Source organism: Papaver somniferum, chromosome 10 (assembly GCF_003573695.1).
Source record: "Papaver somniferum cultivar HN1 chromosome 10, ASM357369v1, whole genome shotgun sequence".
NCBI classification, from domain to species: domain Eukaryota; kingdom Viridiplantae; phylum Streptophyta; class Magnoliopsida; order Ranunculales; family Papaveraceae; genus Papaver; species Papaver somniferum.
This window is the reverse complement of record NC_039367.1, coordinates 3,077,621-3,099,391: the sequence shown is the minus strand read 5'-3', so window position 1 is coordinate 3,099,391 and position 21,771 is coordinate 3,077,621. Positions and strand designations below refer to the sequence as shown.

General features: G+C 35.4%; 1 protein-coding gene and 1 long non-coding RNA gene across 3 annotated transcripts; one reads left to right on the top strand and one right to left on the bottom strand.

The window, feature by feature from the left end:
• Positions 1–4,742: 4,742 nt before the first annotated feature.
• Positions 4,743–10,866, top strand: LOC113319250 (anaphase-promoting complex subunit 2-like). 2 transcript variants are annotated; one of them, XM_026567517.1, is made up of 17 exons: positions 4,743–5,099; positions 5,202–5,291; positions 5,378–5,609; positions 5,874–6,115; positions 6,304–6,375; positions 6,610–6,854; positions 6,959–7,375; positions 7,475–7,676; positions 7,784–7,898; positions 8,025–8,107; positions 8,507–8,626; positions 8,739–8,830; positions 8,908–8,989; positions 9,385–9,561; positions 10,115–10,183; positions 10,271–10,448; positions 10,618–10,866. In XM_026567517.1, the coding sequence occupies exons 1-16, from the start codon at positions 4,866–4,868 to the stop codon at positions 10,391–10,393; spliced, it is 2,595 nt and encodes an 864-aa protein (XP_026423302.1). In that variant the 5' UTR covers positions 4,743–4,865; the 3' UTR covers positions 10,394–10,448; positions 10,618–10,866. The 2 variants fall into 2 exon arrangements, with proteins under 2 accessions (XP_026423302.1, XP_026423301.1); XM_026567516.1 differs by having other exon boundaries at positions 6,959–7,676.
• Positions 10,867–14,834: 3,968 nt separating this feature from the next.
• Positions 14,835–16,250, bottom strand: LOC113319360. Its single transcript, XR_003345403.1, has 2 exons — positions 15,420–16,250; positions 14,835–15,189 (listed from the first exon to the last, which is right to left on the bottom strand). It is a non-coding gene; the product is annotated as an uncharacterized LOC113319360 (long non-coding RNA).
• Positions 16,251–21,771: the final 5,521 nt, after the last annotated feature.

Below are 21,771 nucleotides of genomic sequence, written 5' to 3'. Positions count from 1 at the left end.
AAAAAAAGTTGGCGAAAACTAACCAAAGAATTATACATAGGCTTTGTTATTAATATAATAAGATGAAGCAAAATTTTTTTACATACTTTTATATTTTGCTAAGGAAATTTAGGCAAAAACTGACCAAATAGGGGTTATGGAAAGGATATCCCAATCATATTTTGATCTAACTAGCATGTAGAAACATGATGTTGAAGATCTTGGTTTATGGAAAGGATAATACTATTCAGCCTATCAGAGTTGCGTTTAGCATCACTAGTTTCGGCTTTTCACTGTATGTAGAGATATTTTTTGGAACAACACATGCTCCTTCTCCAACCACTGGAATATTGTACCCTCTTACAACATGAACCATGTCTTAAGTCACAAGCTTGTAAGAAATATTGCATATCTATTTTCCACCATAAGTTATTTGTGTCATCGAAGGTTGGTGTTACGCTAATCGAGATTGCACTCTTGTCCATAAGTTCAGATAGCTACAAACACAGACTTTTAGGTCTGAAAGTTTTTGCATGCTCTTTTACCAATTGATAAGAAGAGGGTACCAAGTATACCATCAATTTTTTCGTTCGGCAACCTGTATGGACAAAACCTAATATAATTGTAAGTATACCAACATAATGATCATTGACAATATGTATATTAACTTATCATCTCTGTCTCTTCTCAATCAGCATGTATATAGACAAGGAGTCCGTGAACCTGATTGTTAAGAAGAGTACTTGGACGATCTCAATAATCAATATCCAAGATCAATCTAGTCGTATTATCCAATCAGAATTCTTCCAAGTAATAAACTTGTCATCTATCTTTCAAGATACGAATTCTATAAGAAACGAGTCTCGTAATCGATCACAATTAGATGGATGTATTTACTAAGATTGAGTACGTACTACTTACATAAATCCAATTACAAATATAAAGTAATATACTGCGTAAAAGGAAAAACACAAGACACCAGAAGTTTTGTTAACGAGGAAACCACAACTGCAGAAAAACCCAAACTGTATTAAGCCGCTATATAGACACTAACCTACTATCAGACTTCAAACTGAAATGTATTTGAGACTGACTCCACCCTCCAAGCGATTTAGTTATAGTCACGCTCCTTCCGTTTCTTGAGCCTCGCAGTTGATTCCCTTAACTGACGTCATTTACAGTCTAAGAGTTTCTTCAACCTAAGGGAAGACTTTTGATACCAATCTTCCTCTAACATATAAGCCTATTTGATTTCTATTTAGATCAAAGATCAAGGATCGGAAATCTGTTTGAATAGACAAAAAAAAACAAACCTCATGATCCAGAACATTTATACTCACTTAGATGAGATTCCTTAATCTTTTACCACCTCTCAAGAACAATATTCGACTTATCATTTAAGACTAGTTTTCAAATATCTATCTTGAGGAATCATAAAGTCTGAGACGAAGAGAACTTTGCGATTTCTATCTATCTTGCCTGAAAGAGATTACGAGAATCTTGATAACAGGAAAGCAAGATCAGGATACACGAAATATCAAGGTAAAGATACTCGGACCTGGATTCATGAATCCCAAAAGAAAACTATTTCAGTCGTAAACCTAATTATGTTTCTCAGAGGAAACCTAGGTTCATAGAGGATGACTCTAGATATCAACTAGGACACAATGTGTCAGGGATAGATTTTCCCAATTGCAAGAGCATATCTATCTATAGTTTTTCAAAACTGAGGAATTGCTTTAAATTCAAGCTAAGATAATGATGGTTCAATTTGGCAAACACTTTTAGTCTTGAAAAAAAAGAAATATACACTGTGTCCGGTTACAGAACCATGTATAATGATGGTTCAATTTGGCAAATATGCCATATTAACCATAAGCAAATTGATGTTCATTTAAACACCTAAGAATTAATCATGATGCACGCACATAAGTGTTTAAGTGATTAATGAAGTCCTAGAATTGTTTAAAAGAGTCATAGAAAAGCTAAAACATTTTTTCTAAAGTTTTTGAGCATCTGCTAAACTCTATTGGGACCATTGGTGAAACGGATCGTCAACCGCAAGGAAAGTTCATGAGTCGGGGTGCTACAGTTCTTGAACCGGGTTTGATAACCCTACTCGGATGGAGAACTCAGATGACTACGCTCCGTGAACCTGGTTCACCAACTGCCATCCTTTTTATACCAACATAAAAACTCATATCACCACGTTTTGTGAACCAGGTTCGTTAATTGTTCCCTACTGAAGTTAGGGTTTGCGAACTGGTTCGCCAACCTTCCCTGTATTTCTGAAACTCATATATTGCAAACTGGTTTGCCAACCTACCCCTGAGCAGAAATAACAGAAGTTTTTAATTTCTATGTTATGATGTTTGAAATATTCCAAAATGATAAAATCACTTGCATGGGAAATTTTTAAATTATCCACAAATTAATTCTCAAACAATAAATTGTTTCGAACTAAAGGTGTGAGGGATCTTTGAACATCTATGCTTGAATCATATTTCGAGGATTTTAACAAGACAAGCTTGACTCCAAATTTCTTCTTTGTAAATATACTAAAAGTCCTACGACATAGTCTCAAATGATAGAATGGTAAGATAGTGAATAAAATAGAATGGTTCAGTCTTCACATAGCTGATAAAAAAGTTCTCCAAATGTCTTCGCCGATCTCTAGTCTTCGAGGGTAATGTCTGATACTCAACTACCAAATTCTAACCTAGTCCGAGACTTGAATTAGTTAACTAGAAATCAAGATATAGTTTTGATCAACTAATATTGACAACAAGCTTGAGATAACAAAACTTGCGGGTTCAACCGAGCCTTGCTCTAACAAAATATACTCCTAGCACCATGTCACACCCACCAAGAGTAAGCAATATAACATCAAACTTGAATGTATGTCTCTGCATTTTCCATGAGAATTGTGGACATCTAGCATCACTCACCAATTTATTACCATAAACAACTATTACTTGAAATGATGTTGCAGGTTCAATGAAATTTCCACTGCTTCTAGCAATCTCAGGTTCAAGAAAGCCATGCATGCTCCCACCATCCACTAAAATTATGAGATGACTTTTCCCTCTAGTGACTCCCTGAATCTTGATGGTGTTGTGAGACACATTACCAGCGAGAGCATGCAATGAGATCTCAACTTCTTCCTCAAGCTCTTGTATAATAGGTGAACTCAAGGGGGACTCTTCTTTTGAAGATAACAACTCATCATCATCTGCTACTAGCATAAATAATTATTAATTCACACACATGTGTCCCATCTTATACACTTCATCACAATTGTAACATATATTTTTTTTCTCCTTGCTCTCATTTCAGCATATGAGAGTTTTCTTATCGGTGGTTGTTTTGGGCTAGGGGAATTACTGTGCCTTGGAGAGGGTTAAATTGATTTGAAGGGTGTAACAAAGTTTCTCGAACTGTTGCTCGGAATGGAAAGAGGTGGTAATTTGGTGGTAGAGATCCTTTTGAGCAATGTTTTCCAGCAGTATTTCTTGCATTTTATCCAGATAAATAACTTGTTGCAGATAAGTATGAGAGAACATTTGAACAACTATCATGAGCTCCTTCTTTAACTCACCGATAAAACTAGAAGTGAAATGCTCCTTTGTTAGGTGCTTGTTCTTAGCAATCATTAATGCGTTAAACTCCTCAAATAGTTCTTGATACTCAACTACACTTCCAAATTAACCCAGCTTATTAAAATCTCCCACAACATCATCATGGACAAACTCCTGAAAGCGGGATGTAATATCCTTACTAAATTTCTCCCAAGATATCATTTCACGATCTTCTTGATACTCCTGATACCGAATATCTGCTTTTAAATGTAATGAAGCCACATTCATAACTCGTATTTCTTCATCCATAGGATGAATTTGAAAAAACTTTTCGCAGTTAGAATCCAATACCTTGGTTTACTTCTATCAAACTTAGGAAACTCAACTTTAGATTTATGAAAATTCGAAAATTGATTAGATATTTGATGAAAATTACCTCCAGAGATCCCGCCTTTTTTCAGATCTATTATCCTACCCGAATCCATATTTCACCACCACCAATTGTTGGTGGTCTCCTCAAACCATCTTCCAAAGCTTTAAACTCAGTAGTAAACAAAATAGATAGTGATTTGGTCACAGCTTCCACCATCTTGCTTTAACTAGCTTCCTTCGAGCTATCATATTCGTCCACTCTTTTCACCAGAGAGTTCAACTTTGTGTTGATTTCATCTATATCTTCTTGTTTAACCATTGTAACTTGTCATAATGTTTACAAAGTTGACGTTAAGATGCAAAATTCTAGATCTAAAATATGGGATGAGAAGAGAAAGAATAAGAAGATAAGTTCTATTTCATTAGCTGCCTGAAACAGATAACAAGTAAAGAATATAAACGAGACAGAACATATACTTCCACACGAGTTATGCACATACCTGGACCTACAATTATTAGAGCACACGTTCACTAGATAAAGGCACTAACCGATCTGCCCAAAAACATAAAAACACTACCACATTCATTACAATTTGAAAATAGCCTATATAAACCAAAAAGTTAGCTTTTAAAAGTGAAGCTATTTTTTTTTGTTTCTGACTCCCAGGATTGACTTTTACTTCTGGAATTTCTGGTATCCAAGCGCCCTCTTAAAAAAAAAACAAAAAAACAAAAACAAGTCCAAGCTCTTTTAGGCGTGCACCAGTCCCCTTCCTAGCTTAATCATCCAGGTGAGTGTACCTTGAAGAAAATAATAAGAGCGCTCATGAAAAGAAAAAGTTTAGTTGAGGGCGGCCCTTGTTATAGTGCGAGCTAGCTCGTGATTTCAGAACAAAAGTGGCGCCAAACAGAGTGTGAGGAACTAGGGTTTTAGAAATGGTTATGGAATCGAAATCTCCGAGTTGTAATTTAGGGGTTTTAGATTCTTTAACTCAGGAATCGATTTCTGAGATTTTAGTGAGTTGGGAAAGTTTTCGATTGAGTACTGAAACTCTACTTAAAGATACTGGACATCTATCAATTGGATCAGATTTTGTTTCCACTGTACATATTCTTTCTAAACATGGTTTACAATCTCTCCTTCAAGATCATTTTCTTCAAGCATTAGAGGTAAAATCAAAAAAATTAAATGATTTTAATTTTAATTTTAATTTTAATTTTACTCAATTGAGAGGAATGGTTCTTCTTTTATTTACTGTTTTTTGGTTGCAGGAAACATTTGAGAGAAATGGGGTTTTAAAGTTTTGGCAGCATTTTGATGCTTACAGTGATCTTGCGATTCCAGAGACGAACCCATTCGAAGTACGTATGCTGAATTTCACGGTGTAGCTTTTAGTATATTCATGGATAATGGGGTTTTAATTGTTCAAACTAATTTGGTTGGACAGATGAAGGAAGAGAGTGTTCAGAGAGTATTGTGTAAAGCTTTAGAAGAGATATGCTTAGAAAAGCAGTATCAAGAAAAATGTCTTTTAATGCTAGTTCACGCTTTACAGTCATATCAGGATGTTATATCCAAGGGAAGACATCCATCAGATGTTGATAGAGTTCGTCTGCTTTCTCGATACCAATTGATGGTGTCTTCGGTTCTTATGACTTCCCTTCCTCGCCATTTCCCTGGTGCGTTGTTATACTGGTCTAGTTAAGCTTTGCGTGTTCACTTTGATTGAGTTTTTGATGGATGTTTGAGTTTCTCTCTAGGTTTCATGTAATGCGTGGATTTGTAAAACAAATAGTATGGAATTTTCATCTTCATTCTAATTTAGTAAATAGTACGCGGGCATTTAACCTCGACTTATGTCAGAACCAATTTGTCTAGATTTTCGTGTTTTTAAATGAGAGTTAGATTGCTAATTCTGTTGTTCTTTACCAAACTTTTTCCAGAGATACTCCGCCTGTATTTCAAGGAAAGATTGGAAGAATTAAGCACAATGATGTCAGGAGAATATGAAGATGGTAATGCCAAAGATGATATGGATGTTGATGAAACTTTCCGTGAGAAGAAAATCTCTGAGAACAACAAATTAGTAAAAAACATTGGGAAAGTTGTCCGTGATCTTAGAGGTCTGGGATTTACGTCTATGACTGAAGATGCCTATGCATCTGCTATATTCTTGCTACTAAAGGTACACCCTTCTGGGTGTGAAAGAAATTTGTTCTATCCTATCATTCCTTTATTATGGCTGTTTAAATTCAAAAGCAATGGTCCATTTTAGTTGCAGTCGCTCTAATATATGACATTTAACTTTTTTTCTTAATGTGTATGCATTTTACTTACTATATTGCTGTTATTGTTGTTCCCGTTTGTTTGCAGAGTACAGTTCACAATTTGGCTGGTGATGACTATAGGAATTCTGTTTTGGAGTCAATTAAAGAGTGGATTCAGGTAACTGCTTATCTCTCTCTATAGGACTCTAGTAGCTGTTCACTGATTGTGTGATGAAGTTTGAATAATGATTGACTAGTATTTTAATCCTTAGATTGTACTTCCTTAGTATCAAAGTTGCTTTGCTTATTCGATCGCAACTCATAGCTTAGCAATTGGACATTTTTTCATTAGTCAGAAACCGCAGAATAATGAGCAGAACTGCTACTGATATTATTATGTACTCCTTTCTAGAATGTTCCTCTCCAATTCCTGCGCGCCCTCCTAGCTTATCTTGGAGATTCAGTTAGTTATGATAGCCCTACATCTGGTCTCAAATCACCATTGGCTTCACATCCGTCTTCTTGCTATCCTGGAATCAATACTCCCTCTGAAGGACTTGTCAGATGGCAATTGCGCCTTGAGTATTTTGCGTATGAGACACTGCAAGATTTAAGGATAGCCAAGCTCTTTGAGATTATCGTGGATTATCCCGACAGGTATTTCCCTTTCTGACATTTTTATATATGAAATCTGCTAAATATATTTGGGGTTCTGTTATCCAGTACACTGTTTACGATTATAATCATCATTGCTGTTGCAGTTCTCCTGCAATTGAAGACTTAAAGCAATGCCTAGAATATACTGGCCAACACTCAAAGCTTGTTGATTCATTTATATCTGCTCTAAGATACCGCTTGCTTACAGCTGGTGCCTCAACCAATGACATTTTGCACCAATATGTTTCAACCATCAAAGCACTCCGGATAATAGATCCCACAGGTGTTTTCCTTGAAGCAGTAGGTGAACCAATAAGGGACTATTTAAGAGGAAGGAAGGATACAATTAAATGTATTGTCACCATGCTTACTGATGGACCTGGTGGAAATCCAAACGGGCCGGGAAACCAAGGGGATAGTCTTCTTGAGGAGTTAAATAGAGATGAAGATAGTCAAGAAAATACTGGCTGTGATGATGATTTCAACTCTGATGACAAACAATCGTGGATCAACGCCGAGCGGTATGCACTCTCTCTATATATATATCTTCATTTATTAGTGTATATCTTTGTATCTGAACATTCTTTTTACATTGTTGGTGGTTGGCTCTCCTTTTGCAGCTGGGAGCCTGACCCAGTAGAAGCTGATCCATTAAAGGGTAGCAGGAATAGAAAGAAAATTGACATACTTGGGATGATTGTTGGCATAATTGGTTCTAAAGACCAGCTAGTTAATGAATATCGTGTTATGCTGGCTGAAAAACTTCTAAACAAATCTGATTATGAAATCGATTCAGAGATACGTACGTTAGAACTCCTCAAGGTGAGTACTCTGTCTATCAAAGATTAGCAGGTCTAACTATGTTCCAGTTTTGGACTTCTAATTTCACCAGTTTTGTTTAAATCAGTTATTTGTTGCTGAGTTTTCAGATACACTTTGGAGAGAGCAGCATGCAGAGGTGTGAAATTATGCTTAATGATCTCATTGATTCCAAGAGGACAAATACAAATATAAAACAAACTTTGGCTCAATCGTCCCAAAGAGGTATATCTGCTTTGCAAATTTTTTATCCGGGGCACCTAAGTTGTTATGTTACCAAAACTTAAGTTAGGTATGAAGATTAAAAAAAGCCATCGGCATGCATTCAGTGAGATTGTTCTGTATATGCAGATGGTGAGCAAGGAGAAACTGAAGTCTCTCTACATCATGTTAACGCAACAATCATATCTGCAAACTTTTGGCCTCCAATACAGGTACTTAAAGACAAATCTAGGATTAGTTGTGAAACAATCATGAAAAATAGGTTTTTGACCTTGAAGTTAGACTCTGAAATCAGAATATTGAAATGTCGTGCTTCGCCGATTGGTTGTGTAACATTTATGAAAAATAAGTGTTTGACCCTTGAAGTTAGACCCGGAAATCAGAATACTGAAATGTTGTGCTTAGCCTTTTAAGCTCTATCAATGGGTAAATGTACATGTACATTTAATACGTTCCTCCAACATTGATTATCTGGCGAGAAGTGTTATATTCTCTTGGAATATAATGTTTTTCACTTTTTTGTCTATTCCCTGTTCATCTAATTTCATACTGCCAACCTTTTGTGAATTCTCAAAACTGGTTCCTTTCACTGATATTAAAGAGAATGACAGGATGAAACCCTTAATGTACCAGAAGCTGTTGATCATCTACTTTCTGATTATGCAAAAAGGTTCAATGAAATCAAAACCCCTCGCAAGCTACTATGGAAGAAGAACCTTGGTACTGTGAAGGTTAGATACCTGGAACAACCTTATTGCATCACCAGATATCAGATTTTTGTGCAGTATCATTCAGTGCTTGTTTTCTCTACGATGCTCATTATTTTTGCATATTTTGCTACAGCTGGAATTGCAATTTGAAGATCGAGAGGTGCAGTTCACAGTACCTCCTCTGCATGCTGCAATCATTATGCAATTTCAAGACCAACAAACTAGGTAAACTCAATATTTCCACAAGTTCTGGTTTGTGTAGAATCTTCCAATGAATTGAATTGCACATCATGTTTTGTCAGTTGGACCTCGAAGAATCTTGCTGCAGCTGTTGGGGTACCCGTGGACACACTTAATCGGAGGATTAATTTCTGGATAAGTAAAGTAAGTTGGATAATTCATTTTATCAGAAGTTTCTTGTACTATCATTCAGAAAAAGTTTTCTAGTTGGAAAATACATCTGGTGTTTCATTCTTGTAGCAAACTTTACGTAGTTGTTTTTACTTCTAAGTGACTATGATCTGTGTATGTGGTATGTACATTGTTTAGAGCTTTAATTACTCAAATTAGCATTAGCATATTTTAGTTCTCCAGACATTGCTAGAGAAGCCCGTGTAGATTTCTCAGTCATAACAGTTAACTCGTCTCAAATCTTAAAATGACTAGTAGTTACTTTCAGGTGAAAATTCTGGAAAGATATAAACTGTATTTTGAACTTTTTGAGACAAATACATTAGTAACTTTTGTTTGCTTTTTTCTTTTTCTTTTATTTTATGCAGGGAATCCTTTCAGAATCACTTGGAAAGGAATCTGATAATCACGTATTTACACTTGTGGATGGAGCGGCCAGGAATGGTGTTAACAGTGCAAACTGTGAGGAGGCAGCTGATGAGGATGGAGAGAGATCCGTGGCCTCGGTTGAGGAGCAACTACTGAAAGAGATGACTGTATATGAGGTTTGTGCCGTTCTATCTGCTTTTGTTTAGCTTCTTGTCATATTTTCACCCACATTAGTGTATGCCCACTTGTTTTTGTTTTTTGTTAATGTTCAGTTTGTGTGTTAATTGTGTGGTACGCCTTCATACTCCATCTGTGAAATACCTATTAATGAATATCATGAATCAGAACCATAACCCAATGAGTGCGGTTAACATTTGTTTAGGATAGCATTTAGAGGCTAGGACTCTATTTAGCACCCGGGATCAAGAACCTAAAGGGTAGGACTTTGGCCCTTGGAATCTGCTATTATTTTATAGAATTTTACTAGCATCTTTGGTGGCACTACCTTTTACTTTACTTTTTTTCCTTTTTGATTTTGGTAACTTCGACTTGGATTTCCTTTCTGGCCTGCCCCAACTTGTTCAGAACTAAAGGCTTGGTTGTTGTTGTTGTAAATATTCATGAATCATATGTTTTTACCAAAAGTTCTGCTTGGTTGGAAAATTCTGTATATTCTAACAGGAGAAAATTCTAACTTTCAGAATACTGATTACTGGTTTTTGTTTGCAGAAATTCATCTTGGGTATGCTTACTAATTTCGGATGCATGTCATTGGATCGGATTCATAATACTCTAAAGGTAAACCATCCTTTTAAAGTGGATTTTTTTTGCTGAGTAAAAAATAATAGATGATTGTTATTGATAGAACAACACTTTCATGAACAGATGTTCTGTGTGGCGGATCCTCCGTATGACAAATCACTCCAACAGCTGCAAGGCTTTCTTTCTGGTCTTGTAGCAGAAGAAAAGTTGGAATTAAGAGAGGGAATGTACGTTCTGAAAAGATAGTGATGTTGATAGGTTGAGTGCAGCCTTGTCTTTTAAAGACACACTTAATTTCCTGGTGAGTTATCCTTCCTATACCGTCTGGTTGGTAAATTTATTTTGCTAACAACCTGGTAACTACGCAAATAAAATCTGATATATTCAATTTTCAAATTGATTTTGCTCGAGGAGTCTGTCATGTACTATTTTCTATTATGTTGCCTTATTCAGTTATTCTTCTTCCCCAGTGCTTTCGGAAATGTTCGAAAGAATCAGAATGAACCCATGATTTCCAGCACAACTTCATGCACCCCAATACTGGGTTTCATACAACACATTTCAGGTTGGTCACACCTTTCTACGCCATTCATAAAAGATTAGTTTTCACTGTAATCTGATTATTGCTCATATAAGTTTGTAAATATTCTTCATTTTACTGTATTATTTAACCGCTATAAACTGCTAAGCAAATAATTTTGGTTTAACCTACTTCATATGATTAATTTTATCCAAAGTTTACGTAACCATCTTTATTAGCTTCAAGTCTGCAACGTCATAATATCATGTCGGGTTGAAAGGTAATGGTAACCCGATTCTTTCATTGGTATGTAGGGGACCAGCAATTAAGACGGTCATTATCTGATAACTTCCTAGTATATACTCTTCATATCCATGGGAATTGAGGCAAAAAATGTGGAAATGTGGAATATAATTCCTTTTGACCCGATAAGATAAGATGTGGTTATGGAGTACCATATATATATTTAGGCTACACACATGTAGGTACGCTTTGACTCATTCATTTGTTATTAGCTTATTACCAGTTCCCTTCCTATACCAGTTACAGGCACTGTAAGTTTCCAAGAAAAAAGAGGAAAAAGAAATAGTCCACCACCTCTCTGTATCTCTTACAAAACCTAATCTCTTTGCCTGATTTATCAAGTTTAGGATGCCGTCCATCACGTATTTTGCACAGTTGTTATCGCTGCTCTGGAGAGTTGTATTTTGCTTGTCAGAAGCTGTGGCTGATCTCTTCACCAGAAGGCTTTAGTCTTCTCTCTTTTCCTGGTTTTAGATTTAGATTTTTGTGATTGGTTTCATACCTAATTCAGGAATATGGTCTCTTAATTATGAGGTATAATTGAATGGAAATCAGAATTTTGATGGTCTGTTAACCATGAGGTAATTGAAATATTTCTTGAAGTACTGTAGATTTTTGTATCTAGTCAGCTGTATGTTGTATCAATTATAGAAACTATAGCAACCAAAATCATCATCCCTTTTAATTGAAATACAGGAATCATCTATCAGAAGATTTCTTGTCTGGAAAAAAGATTTTGTGAAAAATTTCTGGTCTGTGTTATCTGAAGATTATTTATTTTTTTTGAGAGAGATCAGAAGATTGTTTATAATTGGGAGATTTCACCCGGAACAAAGATTCTGTGAAAAATTTCTGGTCTGTGTTATCTGAAGATTAATTTGAGAACAGAAGATATATCTTTAGGAGAGATCAGAAGATATAAAAGTAGTAGAGCAGATTCAATGATTTTCATAATGATGAGGGATAGAGTTTTGTTTTCCTGGACAAGAATTCATGTAGGAGTTTCTTTTTTATGTGAGACACAAAATTTATTTTATTCTCTTATTTCTGTTCTTGAATGTGAATGAGACAAAGAAGTAGTTAACTCTCAGGTCTGAAGGAATTCCGGGAGGGTCGACCGGAATAAGAATTCCGGGAAGGTCGACCGGAATGGAAGTCATCTAGAGTAGATTAGAGGCTTCGGGGATCTTACGGTGGTTTTCCCTGGAAACTAAAAATTCGAACCCCGGTTTTATCAATTTGTAAACTTTTACTCGTGCATTGTGAAAAAAAGAATAAAAACTAGGTCAAATTGCTTGAATCAAGGTCAGATTGCTTTATTAAAAGGGAAAAACCAACCGCGACATGAATTTACTAGTTCGCCGGTACTCAAAATAAAAAGAGAAAAATAAACACTTGAAAAAAAAAAACGAACAATAATATACCTATGAACATCTAGTCTAGGTTCTAGGCTGGATCACTCAACCAGCTTACTCCATCTTTGATAACTTTCTAGTTCTGGTTACCGCTTGACCCGAGGACGTCTTTCTCATCATCTTCCTTACCCTTTGGCTTCTTATCCTTCTTGATCTTCTTGAGGAGATTACAGTAGCTTGTGCATGTGAATGCTTTGATAGCATTGAAGTTCTGAACAAAGCAACTCGCAGCAATTCCAGCCACTACAGTACCCACAAGAGATTGGACTACAACTTTGTTTTTTAATAGTTCTGCCACCATTGCCATGTTAGGAGCCATCGATCTGTCTTGTGTTTGGAAGAGAATGAAAAGAAAAGCTGCTGCGTGGTTTTAGGGTTCCCTTCTAAGAAGATATGGGTGGTGTTGGTGAAGTGAGAAGAAGGTGATGGGTCCTTTATATATAGATTTGCTAGATAGGGATTCTTAAGGGAGGGGTTACTTGGAAGCTAGAAAAACTTCTTAGCCAAGACTAGTTGGCTTCCATATTGAGAACCGGACTCTCTAGAGTATTATTACTTGGATGGTAAGTCCGAGTGAAGATTACCCTTTGTTCCCTTAATGTTCACCGGGTTCGGTGGTTTTGGGGGAGAGCTAATCCGCACCGTTTAGACCGTGAGTGTTGCAGACATTTAATGTCCCGCCTGCGTGGTCAGACTTCCTCAGCACCTTTGTTGCCAAGGGGAACACTCTTCGCTCAACCAACTATACAGACATTTCGGTTTTCCATCTCGCTTCAAATCTCCGCACTAATCCGCTTCCCAATGCATCCCCACCACGTATATCCTGCCCGACCGATGCTGTCCGATCCAGAACAGCTCCCCAGGCTAAATCCATCGAGTCGCTGTTCTAACCCGGCCACCATCAGTATTTGACCAGTCGTTTTCTTTTTTGGGGACTAACTGACCTGCCAACAAGGGATTTACCTCCCTTGCTTGCATAGATCTGTCGCTGATGAATTGAATTGAATTTTCTTTTCTTTGGGGGCTACCTGACCTGCCAACAAGGGATTTGACGCCCTTGCTTGCGATGGTTTATCCCTTTATTTTTTTGGGGACCAACTGACCTGCCAACAAGGATTTTTAGGGACCAACTCACCCTTTCTTGCAATGATCTATCCCCGATGGATTGAAATTGAAATTTCTTTTTTTTTTTTGGGATTAACCGACCTGCCAATAAGGGAATTACCGCCATTGCTTGCGATGGTCTATTCCTTTTCTTTTTAGGGGGTTACCTGACCTGCCAACAAGGGATTTACCGTCCTTGCTTGCGATGGTTTATCCCTTTATTTTTTGGGGGACCAACTGACCTGCCAACAAGGGATTTTCAGGGATCAAGTGACTCTTGCTTGCGGTGATCTATCCCTATCCGGATGGTTTATCCGGACAGTGGATATTTCCGCCCTCAATTGTTGCTGTCTACGAGCTACGATATGTTCGTCCCGAGTCTCCGAGATCATTAACAGTAGGGACGGATTCAAGTGTTGCTCCGGGCTAAGGGTAATTGACAAGCCCACAAATGTTTTTTCTTTTTTAAGAAAAAAGTGAAACACCCATTTAGTGGATCGAACGGCTAGTCCACCTAAAACCAAGAGGAAAAATTAGACGCAGGCCCAAAAAAATATTTTTATTGTCATGCCCACAATTAATTTTAGGTACCGTGACACCCATAATTATATGAAATTATTAAAAATATATGCGTGACGGATTATGCATCCGCATGACGGGTTATGCATCAGGAGTATAATTGGCAACGCAACTTGGATATAACATATCTAAAAAAACGCGCCTTAGAATTTTACAAATTTTATATCGTTGGAAATCTTTTTAAGAGAGCTACGCAACGAGTACAAACAAGAATATCAAATTTTTGTTTTCCACGAAAAAATCGGAGGTGATCATCATTTGAGTCAAATTTTTTGAAAACTTGATACATAACCATTATGCAGCCACAAAAAAAGATGTATAATACATTCTGCAGACGCATAACGAATTATGCAAATTTCTCCACTGCATAACAAATTATGTATTTGGATAACAAAGTTATGCATCTATAACAAGTTATGTAACCATTGTTTTGGTTGATTTTAGTGCGTACATAAAAAATTGATGCATAATGCAGTATGCATCCATATTTACGGATGCATATCAGGTTATGCATCTATTTTCTCGATGCATAATGCATTATGCAGTCATATTTTCGGATGCATAACAGGTTATGCATCCATTTTCACGACTGCATAACATGTTATGCAGATATAATTGTAGGTGCATGACAAGTTATGCAGTCTTTGTTTTTGTTAATTTCAATAGTAACAAAAAAGTTATCGCATAACTTGTTATGCAACCGTTTTCTGAACTGCATAACAAATTATGCAACAAATTTTGTAGATGCATACAGGTTATGCAACCATTTTCATAACTACATCACAGATTATTCAACCATTAACGTCAACACCAATGTGACCAAATACATACCTAGCTTCCCAACCAATAACACCAACACCAACGAAAAACGACAACTAAAATTACAAAGTACTTTGATTCTCCTAGTCCCACTATCTACAAGTCTAGAACCACTAATTTATTCCCAGTTCAAACCATGTAATCATGTAGGACATGATCCCAAGAATGTCAATTACAGTGCTCATTTTGTAGAACTAAATATTAATCCAATTAACGATACTCGCGGTTCCAGCGTGCATGACCTTGTAACAATCTCAATTAGCAGGATGGATAATGGATTTGCAACATCCTACTCTGAGACACTGTAAAAGTTTATGTAAAAAGTCAAAAAAATGCATAAATCCGTCTGAAAAATGACATGGTACTTCCATTGAATCAGGATATAACAGTTTCAAAATAATGACACTGAAAGAATATTGAACAGAGAAAGCACCAAATTAAGTACATCTGATAAAATCAACAACCAGTTCAACTAAAAGCTCAAGTTAGAGAAAAGAGCAACCAAATAGGGGAAACAATGAGAAGTTTATACCTGTTGCACTGTTGCCAAAATCTTTGTTCTTGACCATTAATCAAAACGATTAGAGTCTTAGAATGAGCCTCACAAACCTTATGCCTTCGATGATATTCTCTGCATAAACTAAGATCTGCAGTACACCCATCAACCAGAAAAGATGGAATTTGTACATTTTGTGCAATTGAACAGAAACAATTAAGCCAACACCTATTTCAGCAATCGAGAGCATTAATCATCTCCAAATCGAGTACAAGAACCTAACAATACTTTAATATAAACCCATGTGAAAAAACTCATCAATCAAGTCTTATTTCTCTCAAGAACAAATCCCCTTGAGATACAAACACTATCAGTCACTTATTTCTCTTCACTGTTGTAGATCAAATCCGAGATACACCCACCAGTCCTTGACTTAAGTTCTAATTCACATCCAACCCTTTCTTAATCCTTCAAAACCAACCACCGGTTTGATTCATTTCAATCCCGAACCACGGATAATGCAAGACGCCACCAGCTTGAACCATTGTTTGATTTGATGAGACTCTCTCCTGCTTCAATAAGAACCATATCAGCAAGTTCTCAATCATAATTTCCAGATCTAAAATGAGTTTTATTAAATTTAAGGGAAAAAAAGAAAGATTGAATTGAATTTTAGGTTATGCCTTCTAGGATTTTGATTGAATTAGACAGAAAGATATCTAAGGAAAGATGTTGTTAATGGTGTTCTCGTTCTTATTTCTCTTGTTTATAGAAAGAGATCTGAAAAAAAAAAGAAAAAAAGAAAACGTAAAACATTAATAATGGGCCTGTGCATAATTTTGTCGCCGAGAATGGGTGCGACCATGAGATTTTTTTGCAGTGGGTCTCATAGTAGTTTTCACAAACGAAGATTAACCCTCTCATAGACCCATCCCTGATTAGAAGGGGTAAACATGTAAACAAACCAAGTTAAAAATTACTTCTTTTCATGTGTAGACAAGGGTTGCTTTTTCCTCACATATTAAAAAATTTCACCTAAATAAATGTTAATAAGTGTTTATTTTAACATAATTTGGCTTGAAGGCTTGAATAAGTGTTCTAGAATTCAGAAGTAAGCGGTGTCTTTTTATGTGATCAATCCATGAGACAATGTATCGAGGAAATTGGGAAATTTAGTACGTGGGAATTGTCAAGAAGCTTAAGGTTCATCAACAATAATGTTGGATAAGTTTATTCATCTCCAATGGAAGTATTCATGGTGTTTACAAAACAAAATAAAGTCTTTACAAACCGTGTTTTTAAAAAAGAAAGAAAAACGAAAGTCAATTTTTCAAACCACTAATAAAGATAACTACTTTGCTATTCACAACTAACTGTTCAATACTTTTCCTCAAGCCGGTGCATATATGTCACATATGCCCAACTTGACTGGTGAATCATTCAATATATTATTTGGTACGGCCTTGGTCAGAATATCAGCCAATTGTTGTGTAGTACGAACATATGGTACTTCAATAATGTTTCCTTCAAGTTTCTCATAGATGAAGTTCCTATCAATTTCTACATGCTTGTTTCGATCATTTTGTACTGGATATTCATCAATTTTGATTGCTGACTGGTTATCACAAAACAACTTCATATGTTTTTTTAGTAGAGAAACCGAGCTCCCCCGTAAATCTTTTCAGCCATAAAAATTCACCAATACCTTTCACTATTGCCACATATTCTGCTTCAACACTGAACAAGGAAACAACTCGTTGTTTCTTAGATTTTCAAGTTTCTAAATTATCTCCGATGAAGGTAATGTACCCAGATGTTGATCTTCTCATATACCATTGCCTTCCCAGTTTGAGACGGCAGTGTATAACCCGATACATCGAGCTCCCCTGTAAGTCTTTTTAGCCATAACAATTTACAAATAGCTTTCACTATTGCCATATATTCTGGTTCAACACTGAACAAGGAAATAATCTGTTGTTTCTCAGATTTTCAAGTTACTAAATTACCTCTGATGAAGGTACAATACCCAGATGTTGTTCTTCTCGTATCACCTTTGCCTTCCCAGTCTGAGTCAGTGTAACCCAATACATCGAGATATCCATGTTTTGAAAACATCTCACCTCTACCTGATGCTGACTTCAAATATCTCAATATCCTTATGACCGCATCCATGTGTTGTTGGCCCGTATTATGCATAAATATGCTTACAACAATTACAACATAGAGCCTTGTATTAGAAATACAAATCAACCTCCCAACTAACCTCTAGTATTGTACCTTGCCAGTTGGCATTTGATCAGAACTTCAAGACCATGATTATGTTCCATAAGAGATCTGATAGGTTCACAACCAATCATACAATCTTTTTTCAAAAAGTCAATCAAATACTTCCGCTGAGATAAGAAAATTCCTTTTTTCAGATCGTATAACTTCAATACCCAAGAAGTATTTAAGTCAACCCAAATACTTCATATCAAACTCAGAATACAAACAACTTTTCAGATTACTCATCTCTCCAGAATCATTTCCCGTTACCATCATCTACATAGATAATAAGCATGGTTACTTTGTCATCTTCTCTTTTAAGAAACAAAATATGATCATCATTACTCTGTGTATACTCTAAATTCTTCATGGCCCGAGAAATCTACCAAACCAAGCCCGGGAAGATCACTTTAACTCATATAAGGCCTTTTTTAGTATACAAACAACGTTTGCATCACTCAGAGCATTATAACCTGGAGGTAGTGATATGCATACTTCTTCTTCTAAATCACAATGTAAAAAGCGCTTTTTATATCATATTGTTGTAGAGACCATCCTATATTTACTGCCAAACACAACAATACTCGAATAATATTGATTTTTGCAACAAGAGAAAACATCTCTTGATAATCAATACCATAAGTCTATGTACTTTAGCTGCAAGTCTTGATTTGTACCTGTCAATAAAGCCACCTGGATTATGCTTGATAGCGTATACCCACCTGAAACCAACTATTTCTTCCCTTATGGTAATGGAACTATATCCCATATGTTAGAGCCATGCTCGGTTGATCCCACAAGTTTTTCTATATGTCAATGGGACTGCAAACAATATTGCTCATGCTCTTGCCAAAAGAGCAAGAATGAAGTTTATTTCTTTTTTATATTTTTCTAATTTTCCAAATGATATTTAAATATGAATAAAACTAAATATATCTTTTGTAACTGCTTAATTTTGTCGATAAATTTACTTTGAATAATTTTTTATTATATTAGCTATCACACCGATTTCAACACTTTAACTGCGTTAATTTATTTATTTTTAATTTATCAGAAATATAAAGGGCTTATCTTATGTAACTGACTTTCTAATTTACCCAGAACAGAAATATCATAAATCCATGAAGTCTCTCTTAGGATGTTTAAAACATTCTCAAATGACAAAATCAATTGTATGGGTTATTTTCAACTGATCCACAAATCGATTCTCAAATAATAAATTGTTTTGAACTAATATTGTTAAGGACCTTTGAACATATATGCTGGAATCATATTTCGAGATTTTTAAAAGGACAAGCTTGACTCAAAATTTCTTCTTTGTAAATCTAATAGAAGTCATACGACATAGTATCAATAGATAAATGATAAGATAGTGAGTAAAATAGAATGGTTTAATCTTCACATACCTTATACAAACGTTCTTCAAATGTCTTCGTCGATCTTCAGTCTTCTAGGGTGATATCTCAACTACCAAATTCTAACCTAGCCGAGATTTGACTTAGTAGATTAGAAATCAAGAAATAGTTTTGATCATTTAATATTGAGTCCTTGATTGGCCCAATGGACCAAAGGGTCATGCTCATTTATCGACTTAACTACCACCTCACTATCAGAATAAAAAATGACTATATTAATTCCTCTTATGGTTCTACAACTGAACGCCTCCACCATAACCAGACGCTCCATTTGTTCCGCATCATAATTCGGATTCAACGCTCCATCAACCGTCCTTCGTTTATATCCATGCCAGTTAGCTCTAGAGTCACAAATAATTAGACCAATACTTGTACTTCTTGTTTCAATAGCATAAGAAGTATCAACATTGATTTTCATAAAACTAGGATCAAGAGGACGCTAACCCTCATCTCTCAACATAGATATATTGATATTATCTGCACTAGAATTGCCACCATTTTCCGTAAATTGATATGCAAGTTGACAGATATATTGAGGTTTTTAGATCATGAAAAACCTATGTGCATCTGTATTTCCAAATAAACCATGATGCAATCAAAAATATTATCTTATCTTATCTTATACTATAATAAAGAAAAGTCCCTTTTTTGGTGAAGCCTTCTTTTTGGTTGGTCATAAAAAGACAAAATAGCTTGGCGTCACCCTGATATTACTGATATAACCTTAAATATCAACCACTACTGTATATATGTATTCAACTGTAAAAATGTACATTGAATCAATGTTTGTATATTCACAGGAATGCCATTGTTCTAAAAATAGATCAAATCTTTTAAAACTTAGATATCTTTCAAAATACACATCAGATTTTTACAAAATTAGCATATTTGAAAAGCCCTTTGAATTATCTACGCAATGAGTACAAATAAGAATATTAAAATTTTAACGTAAGTATTTTTTTTCATTATTATCAAATTTGGTGTTGTTAAAAGAATCAATTTCAAGCATGAGCATCGCACACGTGGTTTCACTAGTTTATATAAAAAAGACTCATCAAATGAAGGATAGTTATTTTGATTAGTTATATTCATATTGAACCAACTAAGAAACCACATTATGAAACTAATTAACATGATTCCTTATAATATGATTACAGTATTGAATGACTTTAGTACTAACATTCATGTTAGGTCTAGAAATAATCCAAAAACAAATGATCTACAGTTTTAAGTCTACAAATACTACTACAATAAACTTATATATCCGTTAGAGCACTGCTCGGTTGAACCCACCAAGCGATGTGAAGGTTGGTTGTCATATTTTAATATCAAAACTCATAAGTCGCCTGATTAGATTACTAGAGTCAACTTCATTAGGTTAGATTAAAAAGTCTAGAATTGTTGAGACATACAAGTATTACTCTGAAGACTTGAAGATTCCGAAGACGTATCAACAACGACGATAACATCACAGTTCCCCTTGAGGTTAGTAATAAATGATTTGACTTGTTTCCATTTCTATATCGTTTGCTTTTAAGTCGTTTCTGATTGAAAACATGCGAAGTTATATATGTGAAACTCTAGTATAATAGAGTTGATCATCATATTGTGATCAAAGTGTCAAGGAACAATATATCAATAAGTAATAAGCACTTTATATTGCTATATAGATTTAAGAAGTATAATGCTTATCTTTTGGGACTTTGACATCAATATAATCTTTGTAACTCGTTACTAGATTGTGTAGTGTTGGACCAACTCCTCTTTCTTATTTTCCATGTCTATATTGTGACCATGACGACTTCATTTTAAATTTGTAATGGTCGGTTTGGGTCGTCACTGACTAAGAATAAAAGTAGAATGACTCTAATAGTTACTTTCAAATAGAGATTTTGGTTCTACATTTATCATGGTATAAACATATTTCAAAGATGACTCTTATTGAGCCGTATTAAGAAAGACTTGTCATGGTAATATGTTACACCACGACGATTTTTCACAACCTGGAAAAGTTGCAGGTTTGAGTCGCATTGGTTGATGACAAGTCAATGTCAACTTTACAGAATCGTCATAGTAGGAACCTAGTAACCTGACGACCATCATACTGTGATGTTACATTGTGCCTATAATTCGACCACTTCGAGTAACAAATGGGATAATTTGCAGACTATAAGTAGTTTATCTGAGTATTTTGAGAATCGGAATCTTCATTTTGAGCAATGGATCTTTATTTTGACCCCCATTTTCGGCCTCTTATATTTAGATTTCATGATCATATACCCAATCCATTTGAGATTCTAAGTGAAGATTACCGTCAACATAATTATCTTTGTTATTTGAAGCTTCTCCAACATCCATTTTATCACTAGAACCACTCGTTCCTATAAACCCTAGATTTCCCTCCAAAACCTACTCTTCTTTTTCTCTACGCACAAAACCCATTTTTTTCCCTAATTTTAATCCTAAAATCTATGCATTTAACTAACATAATCTAATCAAACTAATAAACTTAACTAATTATATATTAACATTAATCATACAATAAAAATTTAGCCATTTATAAATAAAATTGTCCACAAGTTGTTGGAAATTAGGTTTGGATGACCCGTTTTTGTTTTATCCTCCATCCCATAATTAATGCATGCATCCCCCAATTAAATGAGGAAAAATTGGTCCCTCAAACCAAATTTTTTTCCCTGCGCATAAAA